General features: G+C 41.4%; 1 protein-coding gene across 1 annotated transcript in view; it reads left to right on the top strand.

Moving 5' to 3' along the window:
- The window catches only part of INO80D (INO80 complex subunit D), a 45649-nt gene continuing 26108 nt past the window's right edge, over nt 1-19541 (top strand). The window contains exons 1-6 of the mRNA XM_059476134.1: nt 1-143; nt 1422-1491; nt 9083-9178; nt 9286-9532; nt 15053-15807; nt 18866-18974. Of these exons, the coding sequence (XP_059332117.1) occupies nt 9315-9532; nt 15053-15807; nt 18866-18974 (1082 nt within the window). The 5' untranslated portion in view covers nt 1-143; nt 1422-1491; nt 9083-9178; nt 9286-9314. The remainder of the gene's footprint in view (nt 144-1421; nt 1492-9082; nt 9179-9285; nt 9533-15052; nt 15808-18865; nt 18975-19541) is intronic.

Consider the following 19541-nt stretch of genomic DNA (forward strand, 5'->3'; position numbering starts at 1 on the left):
GAGACAGGGGGGCAGCAGCTCCTCAGCACAGAGCCCGAGCACATTCCCAGTCCCTCTGCTGGGGAGGAAACTCTGATCTGTCAGCCCAACAGAGGGAAAGGGGGGAGAGGAGAGAGAGGAGGGAAAAAAAAGCAGCTGGAAAGGTAAGCCAGGCCCGGCCTGCATCCCCGGGCTCGCGTAGCGCGGCAGGCGGTGCGGAGGGTGCAGGGCGGGCGGGGAGGCGGGCTACTCGAGGCCGGGGATCGGTCGGAGCGACGTAGGCCGCAGTAGGGGGTGCGGGGAGCCAGGGGGGTTTTTGAAGCTTTTGGGCGCCGGGAGGAGCGCCGGAGGGGGGTGAGACGGCCGCCGGGGCACAGCGGGAGGGTCGGGCGCGGCGCCTTTGCCCGGGAGGTGAAGGGCGGCGGGGGAGAACGAGGGCGGGGGGGCGCTAGGCCGCGGCGCGGCGCGGCCCGGCCGCTCCGCTCCCCGCCCCGCCGGGCCCCCCGCGCCGGGCCCCGGGCCCAGAGCGGGCCGAGCCCCGCCGCCGCCGGGGCCGGGCGGCTGGGGGGAAGCGGAGGGGGCGCCGCAGTTGGGGCCGCTCTTCCCCCCACCAAGCCCCCCCGCCCCCCGCGCGGGGCGAGAGGGCCGCGGGACGGGGGGACGGGGAGCGGCATTAATTTGCCGAAATGACTTTTAATGAGGGGTGCCGGGGTGGGGGGGCACCCCCTCCCCCAGCCCGGTGCGGGGCCGCCGCGGCGGAGGCGGTGCCGGTCCCGCGGGGCTGCGCCGGCCGCGGCCTGGAAAGTTTCGCAGCGTTTTTGGGGTTCTTTATCCCCCCACCGCCGCCGCCGGCCACCCCCCGCCCGCGGCCGTGGGGACGGTGCCGGCGGGGCGGGGGCACCTCGGAATGCGGCCGCAGGTTCCCCCCTGCCCGTCCCGTACCCCCTTTCCCCCCCGTCGATGACCCCCTTCGGCCGGGCCGGCGGCGGCTGGATTCGCCGCACAACTTTTTGGGAGGTAGCGGGGGGCGGTTTTGGGGGTGCGGGGAAGCCCTCGGAGTGTCCCCCCCCGCCCCCCAAGCTGCCGGCACGTGGGGCCCCGGGCCGGCCCCCGAGCGCGGAACCAGGGGCAGGGGTAGGGGCTGCCCTGGCAGCACCTTCGGTGCCGGGCACATGCCGGGGCCGGCGGCTGCCTGAGCCCTGCCGAGGCCAGGCCGGGGTCCCTCGGCCACCCCGCTGTCCCGGGACCCGTTAGCGAGACAGGAGCCACAGCCACTGGCACCGCAGCCCGGGGAGGGCAGCGCTCCGGTAGCCCCTACACGGCAAGGGCTGTGTCTGGCCACCTCTCATGTCCCTGTGGGCTGGGGTCCCGCCAGGCTGGGGGGGCCTCTGTGAGGTGCTGCTGCCCCCCAGGACTGAAAATGAAAGGATCCTTTTTTTCAGGGAAAAGAACGTCTGGTAGTTGTGAAGTGAGTGCACTGGAAGACCCACCATCGCACTTCACCCCGCACAGGTGAAATAGCTCCGGTTTCTAACGCGGGAGGTGGCACGTTTCGGTCAGATATTCCTTAATGTGTCTTTTAGGTCAGAACTATAATGGCTTTGTACAAGTAACCTCAAATGAATTTTAGAAGTGACAGTGACACTCACCTTAAAGCCTTATATTATACCATCTGATTAAAATACATAGAGTTAGTTCTAACTTAGTTACTCAACAATGTGCGATGCAGGTATACTTTAAGGCCTTTTAGTTTTTGAGGGTTGGGAGACTTAAAAATAAAATTGACAAAATTAGGCAATGCACTGTTCCCCTGTAGACAGGTGCCCTCCCCTGTGGGCTCACCTGTAGTGGCAGTGTTCCACGCTCAGGCCATACCCACCAGGTACCACTGCTGATGGCTGAACTGGAGAGCTCGTGTTTTGTGTGAAGCTGTCACTTACAAACTGGTGACATTCAGCCTTTTGCATGAGCTGTTTGTAGTACATACAAAAGATCACAGAAGTTTTATTAATTGTAAGGCTAAATTATTTACTGGAAGCAACGCTAAATTTATGTTCTGGGGGTTATTTTGATGTTCAGTATTTTTGTGATGAGTGATTGAATTTGTGTGTAGGACCTGGTCCTACAGAACTGTGTGTACTGTGTTCTCATGGTCTGGTAAATCATCAGGAGGTACAAATTTATTTTAGGACCACACTGAAACTCCAATAGCTTATACCTGCTGAAAGGCTCCTCTGTGAGGAGCTCTATTGGTTTATTTACTGAATATTCCTATTGAAGCAAGAATGATATTGTATTGTGAGAAAATAAGTTTATTTGTCTTTGTAGTATTAGGACTAAAAATAAGACAAAGGTATTTTGTTTAACCTCATCTGGAAAGGCAGTCTATGTGTTATTTGAATAAATAAAAGACTTGGACTTATTTTTTTTCCCAAGTACAGATGCAAGGTGTGTTATGGTATGTTTAATCTCTATCTCAGGATATTGCTTTTGGTATTTTGAGATGTTTCTAAAGTACATTTCTGCCGTGTTGCAATGTCATAAAGGGTCCATTTGTTGCTGTATCTGAAGGCTGCTCTTTGCAGCCCTGCTCATCCTGGCAAAACCCAGGCCTGTTTATAACTACCTTGAAATAACCATGCGTGACAACCTCCCTGTGAGGATGTGATAGCAGGACTGGGGCCTGGAGACCTTCTGCTCAAATAGAGAAATCCTTGTGCAAAAAACTTTCCAGATACAGAACCCATCTTGAACCTTAGGTCAGGAATAGTCATGTTTAGGAAATTAGTTTTTGAAATCTGTAGGAACGTACTCTTGACAGTAGTTACAAATTTTCCTGCGTAAGTTCTTTCTTATTTACAAATACTCTGAAGTTTCTAAAATCCATAGAGTCTTAAATGTTTGTTGTTTCTAGGATTTGGGCTATCTTTGTCGGGTTTTCTCTAAGATACTGTGATGTACAGATGAGTGAACCAGCTGAAATTAAAATTCCTGTTTAAGTTCATGTGGTGTAGGAAAACAAAAAGAACCTGTTCAGTTTGTGAGCAAAGATTTCTTATTTTCCTCCTCATAGTTATGTTTTCTGCTCTTGATTGTAACCAGTTACAAGTCTGTAAGTTCTCTAGCTGTTGCTATTATTAGGAATAATGCTTAAGTTTAATTCTGTATTTATTGTGTTATATTCTAAAGCATAATCTGTTTTCCCAGTGTTGCCTAAAACATTCTGCTGCTATTCTGTTAATATATTGGACATCCTTATGCAATGTAAACTGCCTTTTGCCAGAACTGAAGTAATAAGCTTTTTAAAAAGGCAGAATGAGGGCAATATTGCTTCTTTCTTCCCAGGTACATCTTAACATATGAAAAAAAGTAGTCCAAAATACGATTCCAGGTGGTAACTAAAAATATCTCGTAAGATCTTAGCATGTTGAATGCCTTGATCTGTCAGGGTACCTGCATGTGTGTTGCAGTACCTGCACTTCAGAGGCCTTCCTGAGTAAGGACTGTACTCTAGTTAATGAAAGCATTCTGTACAGGAACTCTTGTAGCTGATGTGCGTTGCTTCCCAGTGTCCTCTGTCTCAATTTGAGTGCTTTTACTGACAAAAAGACTCTTGTTTCCACAATTACAGCATTCTTGGTTTGCTAGCTGAGTATAGTAGAGAATGGAGCTGTTAAAAGACTAGAACTAAGCCAAACTTATGGTTAGATCCCAGCATAGGGACAAAAGTTACAACTTTTTGGTGTTGATGTTGATCACAATTAGATGTAGTACAGCTTCTCTTGATAGAACAAAACTTTTCAAATAGAGGTATTACTAGCTATGAAATAGAGAAAATGAATGTTTTATATTCATACTTAGAAGTATACTTCTTACTAACACCAATTGAAAAGTTTTGCTATAAAATAGCTTTTAGTGCCTGTCTTTTTGTCTTGAACTTTGTGGCTTCTGTTCATGTTGGAGTGGATGAAATTCCATGTTTCCAAACATCTTGCTCTCCGTGTGCTTGCTCAGTTTCAGGAAATGGGTCTGACAGTGACAGGCACTTGTTCTTTCTTGGTCAAGAGGAAATGACAAAACTACTATTTATGTTATTTGTGCTTGTGGAGAAGCTGAGATTCTTGTTGATCCATGGTCTACTTCTGGCCTCAAGCTGATGGTTTTGGGAACCTACAGAGATGATTGTACCTTGTCTGTGAGATGTCATGAACACACCAAGCAATTTAACATGAAATTTAGGATAGTATTAGCAAATGCAAACAACACAGTAAAGACCTCTGTAGTTGTGGATTTTGTTTGGATGCAGTGCGTGAAGCTCTGAGCTCAGTCCTCTTAATTATACATCTTTTAACCACCAGCATATAATTGCCTTGCCGGCAATTTACAATGCATTTGGGGATTCCATTGCCTAAAAGGGTCTTACGTACATTGAATGTCAAGTTCTGAGCATATGTTTAAGAATGTTTCAACCCACATGATTTAAAATACTCTAATATTTTCAGCACAGCATTTGCGCAAAATTACCGATCTGAATTTTGAGGCTCTGGTGCTTTGGGTTTTCTGTTAGTGAGTAAGCCATTGCCTTCCCTGTAGATTACTCACAGTGTCAGGTACCAGATTTCTGTATGACATAATGCTGCTACTTGGGTATGGTTGTAGTAAAGCTCATCCTCCAAAGTTTGCTGCTACACTGTTTTCCAGCCTCTCTGAGGGAGTGTTTAACTCTTTTCGAAGAAAGTGTGTGGAGTGCAGAGCAACAACTGTGTTGTCTTTGGAGCTGATGTGCACTGCAAGGGAGCTGATTATGCCTGCACTGCAAAGCCAGTGCTAAAAGAAGTTGGAAGCTGGATTCTTCCAGAGGGTGATAGTAGGTGTTGGCAGTTGGACAGGTGTGTTCCTGTGTGTATTGAAATCTTCCATGTCTCTTTTTGCAGTCGTTGTGCAAACCACCTTCAGTTATCTTATGGACAACCAGTGGCTGCACTCAGCAGGACAAATAGCTCTGCTCTTAAGTGCTGATGTCTCAGAGTGTGACTTTGCTCTCTGTCCTGCCTGTCCTTGCTATAAAGCCTTGCTGGGGTGCTAAGTTTGTTACTCTTCTTCACACTTCCAGATAGGACTTCAGCCAGAGGGAGGAGATTTTATTCCTGTCGGCTGCTCAAGAATAAAAAATGGGACAAAGGGAGAAGTGAATGTGTTATGAAGTTACAAATATTAGTGATAAACTTATAAGAATGTGAAAAATACCCTGCTGGGTCAGATTACCTTGGATCCAACCTAATGTTCTGTCTAGGGCAGTAGGAATAAGTGATGCTACTTAGGAAGGGCATTAAAGCCCAGACACTTTTTTTGTGCTTTCTTCTCTTACTCCACCACTCATATTTGTTTATATGGTCATGCTAGAGAGTGCATTGCTTATGTCCCCAATTGTCCATGAATTTCTCTGTTGCCTTTTTGAACCTGATGGTGGTGTCTGCTTCCATAGTCTCATGTGACTGCAAGCTCCAGCAGTTCACTGCCTGTGAATAGTAAAAATGAAGAAATACTTCTTTGATATGTTTTGAATCAATCTCTTACTGACTTCATCAGGTACCTCTAGCTGCAATGTTTTGCGATCTGGTATGGCTGCTTTGTATTTACCTTATTCCCTACCATGGTTTTTTATTTCACAAGGGCATGCATTTTTGGATTCCCTTCTGTTCTTTGCCCTGTTGTTTCTTAGTAGCTCAGAATCTTTTATTTAGAATCAGTTGTTTAAGGAAAATCTGGGTTCCTCAAGAAGCAGCTTCTGATTTCTCATTCACGGGTTGTGGCTAAAGTTAGTTTGAGCACATGCAGGCATAATTTTTTTTGTCCTGTTGAACCTTCCTACATCTTCAATGTAGAGTATATATGCAAAACCAAAAACAGCTTCCAGAAAGTTTTGTATTCTGATATTTTTATAGTGAAGTACAGCTGCTTAAGCATTTGCTTTTTCCAGGGGAAGTCCATGTTTCCGTCATCTCTTACTGAATCCTGTGGGACAAAAATAATTTCTCCCCCACCCACTATTTAGCTAAGTGTAGTTTCATTTCTCCTCAGTTAAGTGACATGTGCCTATTCCATGCTTGTGCTACTTTTTACGTAGCAGCAAAAAGCTCTGATAAGAACTCCTGTAAATTGTTAAAAACAAAACACTGCATTAGATGAAATCAGAATGAAGAGATTTAAGTGTCTTCGCTATTTTTATATATATATTTATACACACACACTCTCTCTCTTATATGGTATGCCATGGAAGTAAAAAAAAAAAGCTTTTCTTAGATTAAGTCCAACTTCAGTTTCTGTTCCTGGCAATGTATCCACATAGTGACATGTCTTTTGGGGAGTCTGTTTAAGAATTTACCAATAAAGATGTAATTGCAAGTTTGAGAAAATTGCTGTGTTGTTTTTTTAATATAACATTGGTTGGCTACCATGTTTGTTGGCTTTCTTGTTCCTTGCACTGTAATTGATTACTGTCAGGATTTTTAACATGGCTGTTTTTGCATGAGCTTCTTTCAGTGTATGTATAGACCCAAAAACTCACATTCATGCTCGTTGGTTTCCCTGGGGATTATTGTCAGTATTTTTGTGTGAGTGTTTCAAATGGCATTGCTCTTGTGCCCTGTATCTCTCAGACCAGTGAGAAGTGAAATACTGTGCCTGCCTTGACACAGTCAAGTAAAATGCAAAAATAAGACTTAATTATGAGTTAAATCCAAAAATAAGACTGTGGCCACAAGAATAAATCTAGGATTAGTGGCTGGGAACTGTGGAGCAGCTTCCTTACAGAAGCTTAACGGAGGCACACAAGGTATGCATTTCTCACTGTTTACTTTGGAACCATCCTAAGGAGCTATTTCTTTGGTCTATTGCCTGCTAACCTTCAGAAGAGAAATACAGCTGGGTTGTACAAAAGAGGAGAAAGTTAGGGATCCATCAGAAACTCTGCAAAGCATGATAGTGGTAGTTTAAAAGAAGGTGATAAATAAACCAGAAGAAAATAGAGAGCAACATGTGGTGCACTCCAGCTGCAAGATACACTTGGTCTTTCAAGTTTTATGTCCAGTCCAGTATGCCACCTAATCCAAGCTTTGATAAACTGAGAGAAGCAGACTCTGCAGCAAAAGGCTTTCTGTCAGTGTTGTGTGTGTGGGTCACAAGTAGTTGAGACTCATTTGATTACTTTTGCTGCCATAGTAATAGAGGAGTCCATCTCTCAAGCACATGGGATGCACAGCTCTTGTATGGTCATCATATTCCCATGGGATTTATGTGTTTCCTTCATGTTGTTGCTGAATACTGGAGGATATGTCAGTATCTGCCTGAGCCAAGGTGACTGAAAGGAATGTTTGGTCCTTAACATGCTAAAGAGATTGTTCCCTTTTCCTGTTCTGTCTTTTTGTAGCAGTCAACAGTGAACTTTCTTGTTCTTAAGACTGACATGTTGTAGAAAAGTTGGGAAAGGTGATTGAAATTGGTCCAGGTGACTGTGTGTATGTTGTGGCTCTCTGGTGTAAGCAAAGCATGAGGCTCCTGCCTCTGGGGCTGGCTGCTTCCCTGTGTGCTTGGAAAGGGAAAATGTGTATCAAGAGGAAATACAAAGTTACCATTGTTGTCAAATGATTGTTCAGGTTGCTTGCAGTAGTTACAATCTATAGCACCTGTCTCCATTCATATGCTCGGTAGTGCATGTGCAGCTGTTCCAAGAATTTTAAGTGTGTTTTTAAGTCTTTTAATACTCTTCTGTCTTTCTGCATTTACAGCTAGATATATGCTAATGAAGGCCAGATTTATGTTGTTTACTCTGTGGGATAGGATGTTTTGTTTTGCCCTAGTGACTTAAAATTGGTTTTCTAGATCCCCCAGTGCTGTAGTGCTTTGTCATTTTCTCATGGTACTTTTTTTACAGCAGAAAGTGGAGGCTTGTACCTTTACAAGAGCAAAGTGCATCTTTCCCTCAAAGTCTGTGTAGGTTTCCTCCTTGCAATTCTGTTCTTGCCATTTTGGGCCTCAGGAACAAGTAATTTCATTGAGGTGGTAATCTGTACATTTGTCACATGCCTCTAATTTATTACATATTTCCTGAATATCATCTCTATGAATATTCCTTTCCTTGGTGTACAACACATATGAAACTGAACTGAGTGCTCAAAAGAGTTCATTCCAGTGCTTCAGGATGACCTTCCTGAATAAAAGCTACCTTTTGCAGGTTAAGCTTAGTGTATCACAGTAGCTGCAGAATATATGTACTGTTAATTTTTTTGACACTACTTTGGGATGGTTTGGGAGTTTTGTTTGGTTTTTTGAAAAGATTTTTGCCAAAGACCTCCATAATCTTGGGATCTGAAAAAGTACCTTACAACTGCATGGATTTGCACTGTAGGAACCTGCTTTGGGAACTGTAGGAACCACTGTAGCACCCCAGCCTCTTGCTGAATTGGCATTTCAGCCCTTCTGGCATTCATGGGAGTACTGACTGGTATTAATGCCTGCATTTCCCTAAAATAGGTACAGTGAGGTAGGATAAACTTTGAAGAACCATGATGACCTTAGGTAGGACTGCACATGGATGCTTGCAGAAATTATAAGCAGCTACAAAATCTGAAAGACTGGTCATCAGGTGTGGTAAAGCAAGCTTTTCTTGAAAAAAGCGTTGTTGCACTTATGGCAAAGTAATTTTGCAGAGCAAAGACAGTCTGTGGTGGTTTTGTAAATAAAGATACCTTGAAGTAAACGCTCTGCAATCAAATGGGTTAATCATCTTTCAGCTTGATTTATGAAAGCAGGTGATCTAATCTGACACTTAACCTTTTTCAACTTGTAGCTTCTAATCACTTTCTGGTAGATGAGTGAAGTTCTGTTAAAGTGATTTAAGTGTGGTGGCAGTAGAATTTTCTTTCTCCCAGTAATTTCTTTAATGTTTTCCAAGATCTGTGAGTACTGATTGAAAACTGTTGTGCTGTTGTTTTATTGGGTGCTAGCTGAACTATGGGCTTGATGACTACATGTGCCTGTTTACTTACTGTAGTAATATCTGTTTTATTCTGACTGACTGTGACCCTTTTGATGTTTTCCTTAGACAATCTGCTTCATCTTGGTTCATCATCATTCCAAGATAGTGGTGTCCTTGGGGCTCTCTCTTAACACTGACATGGTACAGAAGATTTAAAATCAGGTATTGTTTTGGATCCTTCTTTCTGGCCTGAATGAAACACACAACCTAGAACTGAATGCAGTTTTTCTGCCCTTATGTGATTTGTCTCAATATTTTGGTTCTTTCAGCTGATGTTCACAAGGAATAGAGTCACGTGATGTATGAAGGCAAACACATACACTTCTCTGAGGTTGACAATAAGCCCTTGTGCTCGTATAGCCCCAAACTGTGCAAGCAGAGGCGACTTAACGGCTACGCCTTCTGCATCAGACACGTTCTGGAGGACAAGACTGCCCCCTTCAAGCAATGTGAATATGTGGCCAAGTACAACAGCCAACGCTGCACCAACCCCATCCCCAAGTCTGAGGACCGTAGGTGAGCTGTGCTTTTTTTCTCTGCAAAGTGGGAAGCGGCTGGGACGTTTTATTGAAGTTGCTGCCTGGTTTCAGGATGAGGGAGGGACTGGTCTGAGTGAATTGTATTCCAGGATGTTCCTTTGAGAAATTTGTTTTAAGACCAGTAAACTTTATTTTATTTTCTGTGGGAGTCAAGTACTCAGTGAGAGGGCAGTGACTTAATCCCAAGGAAGTTTATGGGAGAGTTCACTGCTTTTCACAAATTCACTATAAACTGTGGATCAAACCTGCTGCACAATATCAGCTGTTATAACTCATTTGCTTTGTCACTCACAGTTCATGTTCTTCAAAAGGCCTGCTTGTTTAGCCAGCAGTGCCAAAAGCACAGTCCCATCTGCTTTTTCAGGACAAGTAGTTGAAAATGCTTATATTCTGGACACAAGGGGCAGTGACATGTAGGGACAAATCCAGAATTACAATTCAGTATTGGTGATTTGGTACTGATCTGTAGTATTGTTTTACTGGAATAAAATAAATATTAGTTGATAACAGATGAGCCAGCTGGCAAAATGCCACATACTCCTTTTCTTCTTTGCTTCCCTTATTTCTCTCCCCCTCCCTGCCCAAATGAAGATGCCCAGAGTGCCTGGGTATTAAATTCCTAGCAAAATATAGTCCTTGAACTTGTTGAGAGTTGGGAATTAAAAGCAGATTTCCTGAATTGCAGCCCATACTGTAACCATAAGGGCATTCTTCCTTGCTCCTTAAGACTTCCTGAACACCAGTCTCATTGGTGCTGCTCGGGCTGAAGTAGCAGAATTTGTCTAATCTGGTCTGCCATCAATATATGACTTTATTTTTCAGAGCTGTCATTGCAGGTTTTGCCAGCAATGCAGTGTTTAATTAAGGTGTATGTTAACTATCTGAGGCTTGTTCTTGTAGAAATGCTTTTTAAAACCTAAAATATGAATAAAGTGTGCCAAAAAAATCAAGCCACTATTCACTGACCTTTCACATTATTAGCTGCCATTCACTAACCTTTTGCATTATTAGTGGTGTTCCCACTGTGCCCTACATATAACTTCCTTCTCAGCTCACAGCTCCCTCTCTTGTCTGAAACAACAGTTGGACTGTGCTCTAAATTAACTTGCACTTCACCTGCCATTTCAGCTGAGGAGACTGATGAAGTGAGAAAAAAACATGAATGTTTGTCAAAAGCTGTAGGGCAAATGCTCAAATGGCACAAGATGAATAACTGGAAGCTGTAATTTGACAGTCAGTGAGTGTTTCTTTGCTACTGTACAATTGAGGCTCTTTGGAAATAAGCTCACAGAAATGATCATAGAAATTGTTAGCACAAATGGTATGCTGTAATTTCAGATGCAAGAGCTGACTGAAACAGTTCCTGTTTACCAGGGGTCATACTGAAAAACAATAGAAGTAATAGTACTTAATGACGCTTTTTTATGTCTCATATGTTCCCATGGAATTTGTGATTTTTCTTTACACCTTGAATTGAGTTCACACTTTGTTCTTTTTGATTTTTCTCAAGTTAAAGTGAAGTGTGGTCATGACATCTGGTGTATGTTATATTAGAATAATTCAGTTGCATATCGAGTGTCACAGTACTTGAAGAGGACAGCAGGTGTCTGAAAGAGAAAATAAACTTTTAATTTCAAATGAGAGGATGTGGTAGTTGAAAGAATATTTTAGAAGACTGTTTCTTGGGGCACAGTTTAATTTTAACAATAACATTTAATGAATGCTAGTGATAAGACTGTGGCTGTTCTAAACTTCTTTTTGGCAGGCAAACCTGTATCTGTTTCTTAGAAGACTTTTTTCACACTCTGTTCAATATAAAGATGTTTGTAGTGTCTGAGTTCTTCACTCATAGCTTTTCATTTCTGTGTACAGAATTACTGTCAGATGGTCATTTTGTCACAGTTTTAGACATGGAACTGTACAGGATCAGAAGCAGGCTGTATGATGCTCTGACAGCTATCTTCTTTTATACTTTCAGAAATTGTTAAAAAAAAGTATTTCAAGATGATGCATGCATTATATGCCAAAAGCTTCATAGTCTGTCCACAGATAATTAAGAAGAATTATCACTTGACCCTAGACAAATGAGATGCTACTGGCCACAAAGATGGTTAATATGATGCCATATTATTACATTTCTTATTAACCATTAACATTCTACAAATTAAATCTATTAATATATGTGACTTCATTGCCTTATTTGAAGTCTGATTTTTCTATTCACTATATTTTTTAGAGAATATATATATGTGGGATGATACACACATGGGTTTTATATCTCTCTTTTCTCTGAAGACATCTCCTACTTATTTCTTAACCAGATACACACAAAGATAATGAAATGCAACTTGATTTCTAAATATAGGTTTACTACAATATAGTTGAGTTAAACACTATTTTGTCTTTAATTCTTCTCACTTAAGAGAATCGTTAAATTCTTTGTTAATATACAAGCTGCTCCCCAGTTTGTATGTGTCTTTTTTTAAGTAAGAGATGGAAATTGATACCAAACTGGGGTGTACTAAGAAGCAGAATGCATTTGTAGGTAGGAAACCTGACTGTCTAAATTCTTGCCTTCCCAGTGGATGCAGGAAACAGTCCAGCTGAATTCTTCAGAGCCCATCATGTTTTGTGTGCTTCATGTTATGATAATTTTAATGGATATTAACCCACCATATTTGTGGACTTAATTTGACATTACCTGCACAGAATAAGTGCCTTTGGTGCTGATTGAGGAAGGGGAAAACCCCCTGAATTAGATACTTATTGTGATACTGTCAGCTGAGCATAACTCACAGACAACTCATGCTCAGTGACAAACTGAGCCTCTAAGGCAGGCTTGTTGGAATTGGCTCTTGTAGGGCCAGCTTGACCCTAATGGGTTTTGTGCTCAGAGCTATGTGAAAAGCACTGTGCTACTTGCAGGTTCAGTTCCTGTCTCCCCAGTAACCTGACTTCCATGGGCTTGAACTGCTAATGCAGACTCTGCAGCACCGCATGAAGTCAGAGCCACTTTAGCTCAGGGCTGACTGAAAAGCCATCCTGGAATGTGCAGGATGAGGAAATGTGGGTCCATGCCCCCCTGGCTGTGTGCAGGGCTAGCAAGAGCATGACACGGTCAAGGCTGAAGTGGTGCTAGTGAGAGCTGTGCCTAGCCAAAACTGCTTGCGTGCAGTCTGCTTTACCCAGACAAGACTGAACTGCTCTTCCTGCTTTCTTCTTGCTCCTGTTAGTCCAAGGTGGAACAGCCTTGGTTATACTGGAAGACAGGGAGTTGGCAGAGCCTAAAGCACAGAGCCAAGTCAGTGTGTACTGGAATCTGAATGTTGTAGCCTGGCATCTGTGGGTTTGTGTCCAGCGGAGCCAGTTGGCTCTCAGTGAGGCAGTATGGTCAGCTGTAAGAGCCAAAGCTTTATTCTCTGCCATATAAAAATGATTCTGTTAGAGTTAAATGAACAAGACAAACCCTTACTAGCCCTAAAACTCAGAGAATTTTAGCAAGCTTATTACCTTTACACAGACTTATTCACCTTTTCTATTTATTTTCTTACTGTTTTTGCAATGAAAACGGTCTATGCAGTTCTACCTCCTCATATCAGCACAAGCACAAGATGACAGTAATTTAAGTTCTGGACAATATAAGGGAAGCATTTGTGTTAAGCAGAACACTCGTTTTATTGGCATAAGAGGGAAAAAAATTCCCTTGTGTTTGTTTAGTCTGTTTATTGGTTTTTTTTCTTCCGCCATACTAAAAGTGCTGTGGTAACTGTTCAAACAACATATTTAAAAAGGGCTTAATTTTAAATATGGAAACAGTGCTTGTTGACTTTAAGGGAAGCTTTATTGAGCCCTCTATTATATAATTTTATTTTTAGAAGTGCATCTCTCAGTATGAATTTACAGTATTCCAGTGTGTTCTAATAAGGACTGCACAAGTTGTTGGCTTTTAGCTTGCCTCATCTAGATTTATTTTTTACTTACAACATAATGTAATGAAGAAATTATTTAGGCAATAATAAGTAGCAGTGCTTTTCAGTGTCTTCTGGTTTGTGAAACTTTAGGAGTGTGGGTCTTGAAAGAAGCTGTACATATATGGAGACCATTAAACAGCATATATGAATTCGCTTTCTCTTTTTTCCCTTTTAAGGACCCTTTAGAGCTGTTCACTCATTGTTTCTTTAGAAATGGGTCGACAAGTTGAAAGTGGTTAAACTGAAGTGCTAAACCTGTTTGGGGGGTTGTTTTGGGCTTTTCTGCCATTTTTTTGCTCCATGAAGACCGGAATAATGTAATTTTAACCTATTTTTCCAAAAAAAACTTACTGTTCTCAGATTCATACTGATCTGATTTTAAAGAATAGCTTCATGGTGTTCTATTCAATATCTTGTCTATAATTACCTTGATGCAGACATCACTCTTTCCTTGTATCTTTGGTCATCTATAAGCTGTAAATTATAGATGGGATTCTGCAAGGGCAAATTTTCATTGTTAATGGGTTCTACAGAGGCAGGAGTGTCTGCTTGTGGTGTACAGGGAAAGGATCACATCATGGTTCCTAAATTTCTGTCACATACTGATTCCAATCAAACAAAAGTTAATTGTTTACTTTTTAGTATTTCATCTGTGGCATAAATTGTAATTATTTTTACTTTTGTGACAGATATCAAAGACCTTCTCGCTTTCTTTTTTTTTAATAGCATGACTTTGAAAGTTTTTCATATTAGAAGAACTTAAAATCCGTGCTTTTGGATTGTATATATACATATTTCTGGCATTGTGTGAATGTTTTCTAGCAGCAAAGAGTTTGTTTTAAGATAGATTTTTGTTGAAGAATATTCAGCTAATCATCTGGCTTTCAAATTCATCATGTTAAACTACTAAAACAGAATTTAAGTATTTATGCTATTTGTTCAGTAAGTGGAAATAGTGGTCTTTCATAGCAGCTAGATAGGTACTGAGATTGCCCTTATAAGAAACTGCTCCCTACTACAGTGGAATTCATAATAATAGTAATGTGTGCATTGATGAAAATCTGTGTGCATTGATGAAAGTTAACTACTTCCACTGAAAGAATGAGCAAATGAAAGGAAATACTTTTCAATGTACTTAGGAGCTTTTGAACAGATCAGTTAATGGCTTGCATTCTTGCTAATTTTTGTATCAGACTGTCCATTTGTTTTGTTCACTTTGGATTTTGACTGTTTACCCTGTTAGAGAGTTAGGATTTTGAATGACTGTATGTGATTTTCCTATGAATAACGAATGAAGAATATTATACCTTAAGATTAGGAATAGTTGCTTGTGTAAGTTGTTTTCCTGCTGGTTTGGGAGCACCACAGTTATCTGTTGTATTAGAAGTTGTGTACAATTCTTATAAAACTTCTTCTGTTTATATTTGCTTGAAATGTGTCTGTGAGTTTTTCCTAAGTCATGTCTTGCCTTCAGATTTTACTTAGGGAAGTTTAGTTAATAACTGACTGCTCTTAACTTTTCAAAGGTACTGCAACAGCCACCTGCAGGTACTTGGCTTTATACCGAAAAAGGAGAGGAAGAAAAAGAATGATCCCATAGAGGAGGTAAAGGTCAGGCATCAGATGGATGCTATGGCCTTCGGTCTGACAGTGCCCACCCTGGCCTTGAAGGTGCCCAATGGACTGGATGGGATGTCCCTCTCCCCTCCAGGGGCAAGGCTTCCTCTCCACTACCTGGAGGCAGAATTAGAAGACCCCTTTGCTTTCAATGAGGAGGATGATGACCTAAAGAAAGGGGCAACAGTGAAGAAAAAGTTGCAGAGCAAGTTGGCTCACAACCGGCAGCGCCAGAGAGAGACAGAGATTTTAAAAGTTCGCCAAGAGCACTTTAGCCCCATTCCTGCACCTTTGCAGCAGCAGCCTCTGCAGCAGCAGCAGCAGCACTCCCATCTGCCACCTTCATCAGCTTCGTTAAAGCCGACAGGGCTACCGCAGGGCATAGTCTGCAAGTCACCTCAACCTCTGAACACCAGCCTACCAATGCAGGGAGTGGCACCCACCACACACACTATAGCACAAGCGCGGCAGTTGTCCAACAAGAGACCTCTGCCTCTCCTGCCACCTGCCAGGGCTCCTGGCACCGACCCGCCACGGACTGACCGGGTCCTCATGAAAGCCACAGCCTTCCCTCCGCACTCGTCCTGCATGAGCCGGCTCCAGAGACTGGTGAAACTGTGCACTCGAAAACAGCAGCTGGACACTGATCTGTTTCCTCACTTAGGTGAGTAGGTCGCAGATGCACTGCAGCCATGTGTTTTAACCTGGAACCAAAAGACTGAATGGGAATGTCTTCCTGGCCCTGTCCTGAATTCCTATGCGGTCCTTACAAAATAACCCTGAGCTAGGTAATCTCTTGGCATTTTGTTTAGCTCTATTGTCTATGAAGGGAATGCCTGGACCCATCCCAAATGGTTTATGGCATTTTGGTTGTTTATTCTTCTTAACATTCTGTTAACCATTTAAGAAACCAAACTGAGGTGTAGAAAACATTGTTTGGGTTATAGAGACCTCACGGAGAAGGTTTGCAACTTGAGTAGTAAATGTGACACTAGCAGTACCTACATGAGTGGACAATGTTAGATTGAAACATTAGGTGTGTGATAAGTGCACGTGACATAATGAATATAAGTGAAAGTTTGGCAATTTGACCCATCAATCTCTGCATATTTGAAATTCCAGTTGACTTAATTGGAAAATTGGAACACATGAGAATTTTTCTTGACTGGGCCCTATTTATGTCTATGGATGAACAGAAGGAAAAGACCACTTCAGGAGAGCAGCATTGTTACAGAAGATAGTTGGAAGGGTGAAGTCTTGTCTCCATACTGTGCAGAAATATTCTTCCCCTTACATATAATGATCAATAGCTGCTTATGAAAATATGAGCAAATATAGCCAAATTGGTGTTATGATAATAGTGCTCTGTAAGCTTTGAAAAGGCAACTGACCTTATGGCTGATTTGTCTTGTTGTGAATATAGACCTAGGCACAGCTATCTGTCCTTTTTATCTTCCTCACCCTCCCAAGTCACTTTTCTGCTTAGTTTTACATTGTACATTTCTAATAAATAAAATACTGGCAGGGAAAAGGAAATGTGACTCTGTGTGATATAAGTAGGAACACCATTTATGATGTTTAAAACAAAAAAAGACTTCAGATAAACCTGGACATTTCCTATATAATGTCTTATTTAATTGCAAACATCTGTAATTTTTGCAATTTCAATTAACTTTTTCTTAATTTGCTGTGAAGATCTGCCCTTTGGCACTCATGGGATCTTTGACTATTTGTTCAGGAGATAATTAGCATCCAGTATCATGTCTCCAAAGGAAATTGTTCTTCAGAAAACAGCTTTGATGGTCCTGTATATAGTGCAGGTCTTTAGAGGAATGGCAGCTCTAGAGGCATTTCTGAGTGTCACAGTCCTCAGTAGCTTAGAAAGTGACCTGTGTTTTGAAAGACTGTAGAAAGATCCCTTTCTGTGCTTAATGTTCAACATTCTCAGCTGATGAAGAGAATAGGTGCTCCTTAAAAAGAGGCATAGTAAAACTAAAAAACAGTTAGACCTATACATGTACAGTTAGGCAGGTGCATAACTATGTGGATGCATTTAGAACAGTTTATATTTGGCAAAGTAAAAGAATTTATGTATTAATTACGTGAAAGTGGAAAAATTATTTGTTATTTATTCATTATAAGCCTTAATATTAAAGACTAAGTATGCCAGATCAGAAAATGTCAGGATTTCTTTTCTGTATTTGAGCAGCACTAGAGAATCTTTCAAAAGATTAAGCCAGTTTTATGTGTACCAACATCAGAGCCATGTAATTGGATATTAATGTAACTGCAGTCTTCAGTGTCAGTACAGTTGAAGCTGTATTAGATTTTATTCCTTCCTTTTTCCAGGAGAAGCTAAACAACTCAGTTTCTGATTTTGTTTTTAAACTTAGGGATTTAAACAATTTGTTATGTCGTTGTCAGTTGTGGAAATCTTTATGAAATGATTAAATTGTTTTTTCATTCCTTTATGGAAGAGACAACAGGAAAAAGAAACATTTAAGTTGAAACTATAATTCTGGTATTTTATCAAATGTCTTAAGGTATCTTAATTTAGTTCAATTATATGTCTTAAAAAATAAAAATAAAAAATAATTTTTTAGGATGCTGAAGTTCTTGAAAATTTGGGTTTCTGATATCTTTGCTTTATGTTAAAGTGCTGGTTCTATATGATGAAGAGTTACCTGATGATTGTGTTCCAAGCTTATGTGTGTGTGTCTCTAACTCTGAAGGGCTTGACCAAGTACTGATGATGCATATCCCAAATTCAAGGCATCTGACTTCAGAATCCTCTCAGATATAGTTGTTTAGTTTAGTTTTAGCAAAAATGAAATGCTCCTTAACTCTGTCAATTTTCAAGGAGCACACAAGAAAATGAAAAAGTAAAAAATGCTAGCTTGTAAATGCAGGAATGAGATTTTATCCCACCTGCTGCAAGAAAGTGGCAAGAATTTCACTGGATGTTGGAGAGATAATAGGAAAAACCCCAAAAGATGAAGCTCCAGATAAAACATTCCACCTGAGAACTTACTGGCTGCTTTCTAGCCAAACTGAGGCTGCTGGAGCATGCTGTAAGTTGATATTAGTGCATCATCATTAAGTGAAAACATGCTGCTTGGTGAAAGTGCTGGAGTGTTTGTATCTCTCCCTTTAGCTCTTTCTTCCCACTAATATGTGCATTTGGCAGGCAATTACAGAGACTGAGCAGAGGAACACCCTGGGTAGCTGTGTATCTATCTCTGTCCCTGCTGCTGTGTCTTACAGTTTTCATATTCTTCCATGTTTTGGCACAGAAAAGGGGTCAGAATATAAACAGAAATGAAATTGGCCTATTTAGATCATATAGTATTAAAATTTACCGAGTAGTCAGTTCTTCGTGACAGAGACTTCTCTCTTACCTTGTATTTGACTATGAAAACTAGTATTTCTCTGTGGGTAAGATAGTTGGTGATTTTTCTTGCACTGTTTATGGGTAAAGAAGCCAATAAGGATTTTAAAAGGAAAACTCAGTTATGATAAAAATCAGTGCATGCTATTTGCACACTGTAATGGAGCTGTTACTGTAGCTTTTCCTGCATAATTGAGAATACTGCATAATTTAATCAAACTTAATTATGCTTGCAAGTATTCTATGCATTCATCTTTTGTGCCAAAGATTGCTCAGGGGCTTATATGAGGTGGATGCCTTTTTCATGCAGTTTCCATGTTTTCAATTCCCTTAGGGCTGGATTGGTCTGAAGACAGTGGAGAAGAGTTGGAGGATTCAGAGCAAACCTCCCCTTACCAGGTTGCGTGGTCTATCCGAGAAAGCCTCGGCTATGAGAGACCTGAGTGAGTATGATTCTTTAGTATTCATGCTGGCCTTGCTGGAATAAATCATGTAAATGTGAGCTTCACTTCAAGTGGAGTCAGTGGAACCTAAGCACTTGTTCAAGTGTTTTGCTGAAACAAAGGATTGTTTGAGCTCATTTGTTTGTAAGAGTTATGGAACAGCTTGTCGCCTTCTGTCCCAGTTTCCAGCTAACTTAGAGACCTTTGTGCAGTCTGCTATCAGAAGGATGCATCAGGAAAGGATTTAAGCTTGTTTGCCTGAATTTAATTGAGTTTAGTAGGATTTATTCATGAACTTGTGTGCTTTGATGATTGGAGGTGCTGAATTAGAATCAAATGGGGTTGCTATTGGTTTCTTGTCTTTCCTACTGGTTGTTAATAACTTTGTCAGTAAACTTGCTACATTTTACTCATTAATTCTTGTAATAATTATGCAGGCTATTGTTTTAATGGGGATTTTAAAAGGCCATGGTATTTCTTTTCATAATTAAGTTTTGAATAAACCTCTGTCAGTACTTGTGAGCATTGGAAGGAAGCATGGGACTTGTGAGCATGGGATCAAAAGGA

The sequence above is a fragment of the Ammospiza nelsoni genome, chromosome 7, assembly GCF_027579445.1.
Source record: "Ammospiza nelsoni isolate bAmmNel1 chromosome 7, bAmmNel1.pri, whole genome shotgun sequence".
Classification (NCBI taxonomy): domain Eukaryota; kingdom Metazoa; phylum Chordata; class Aves; order Passeriformes; family Passerellidae; genus Ammospiza; species Ammospiza nelsoni.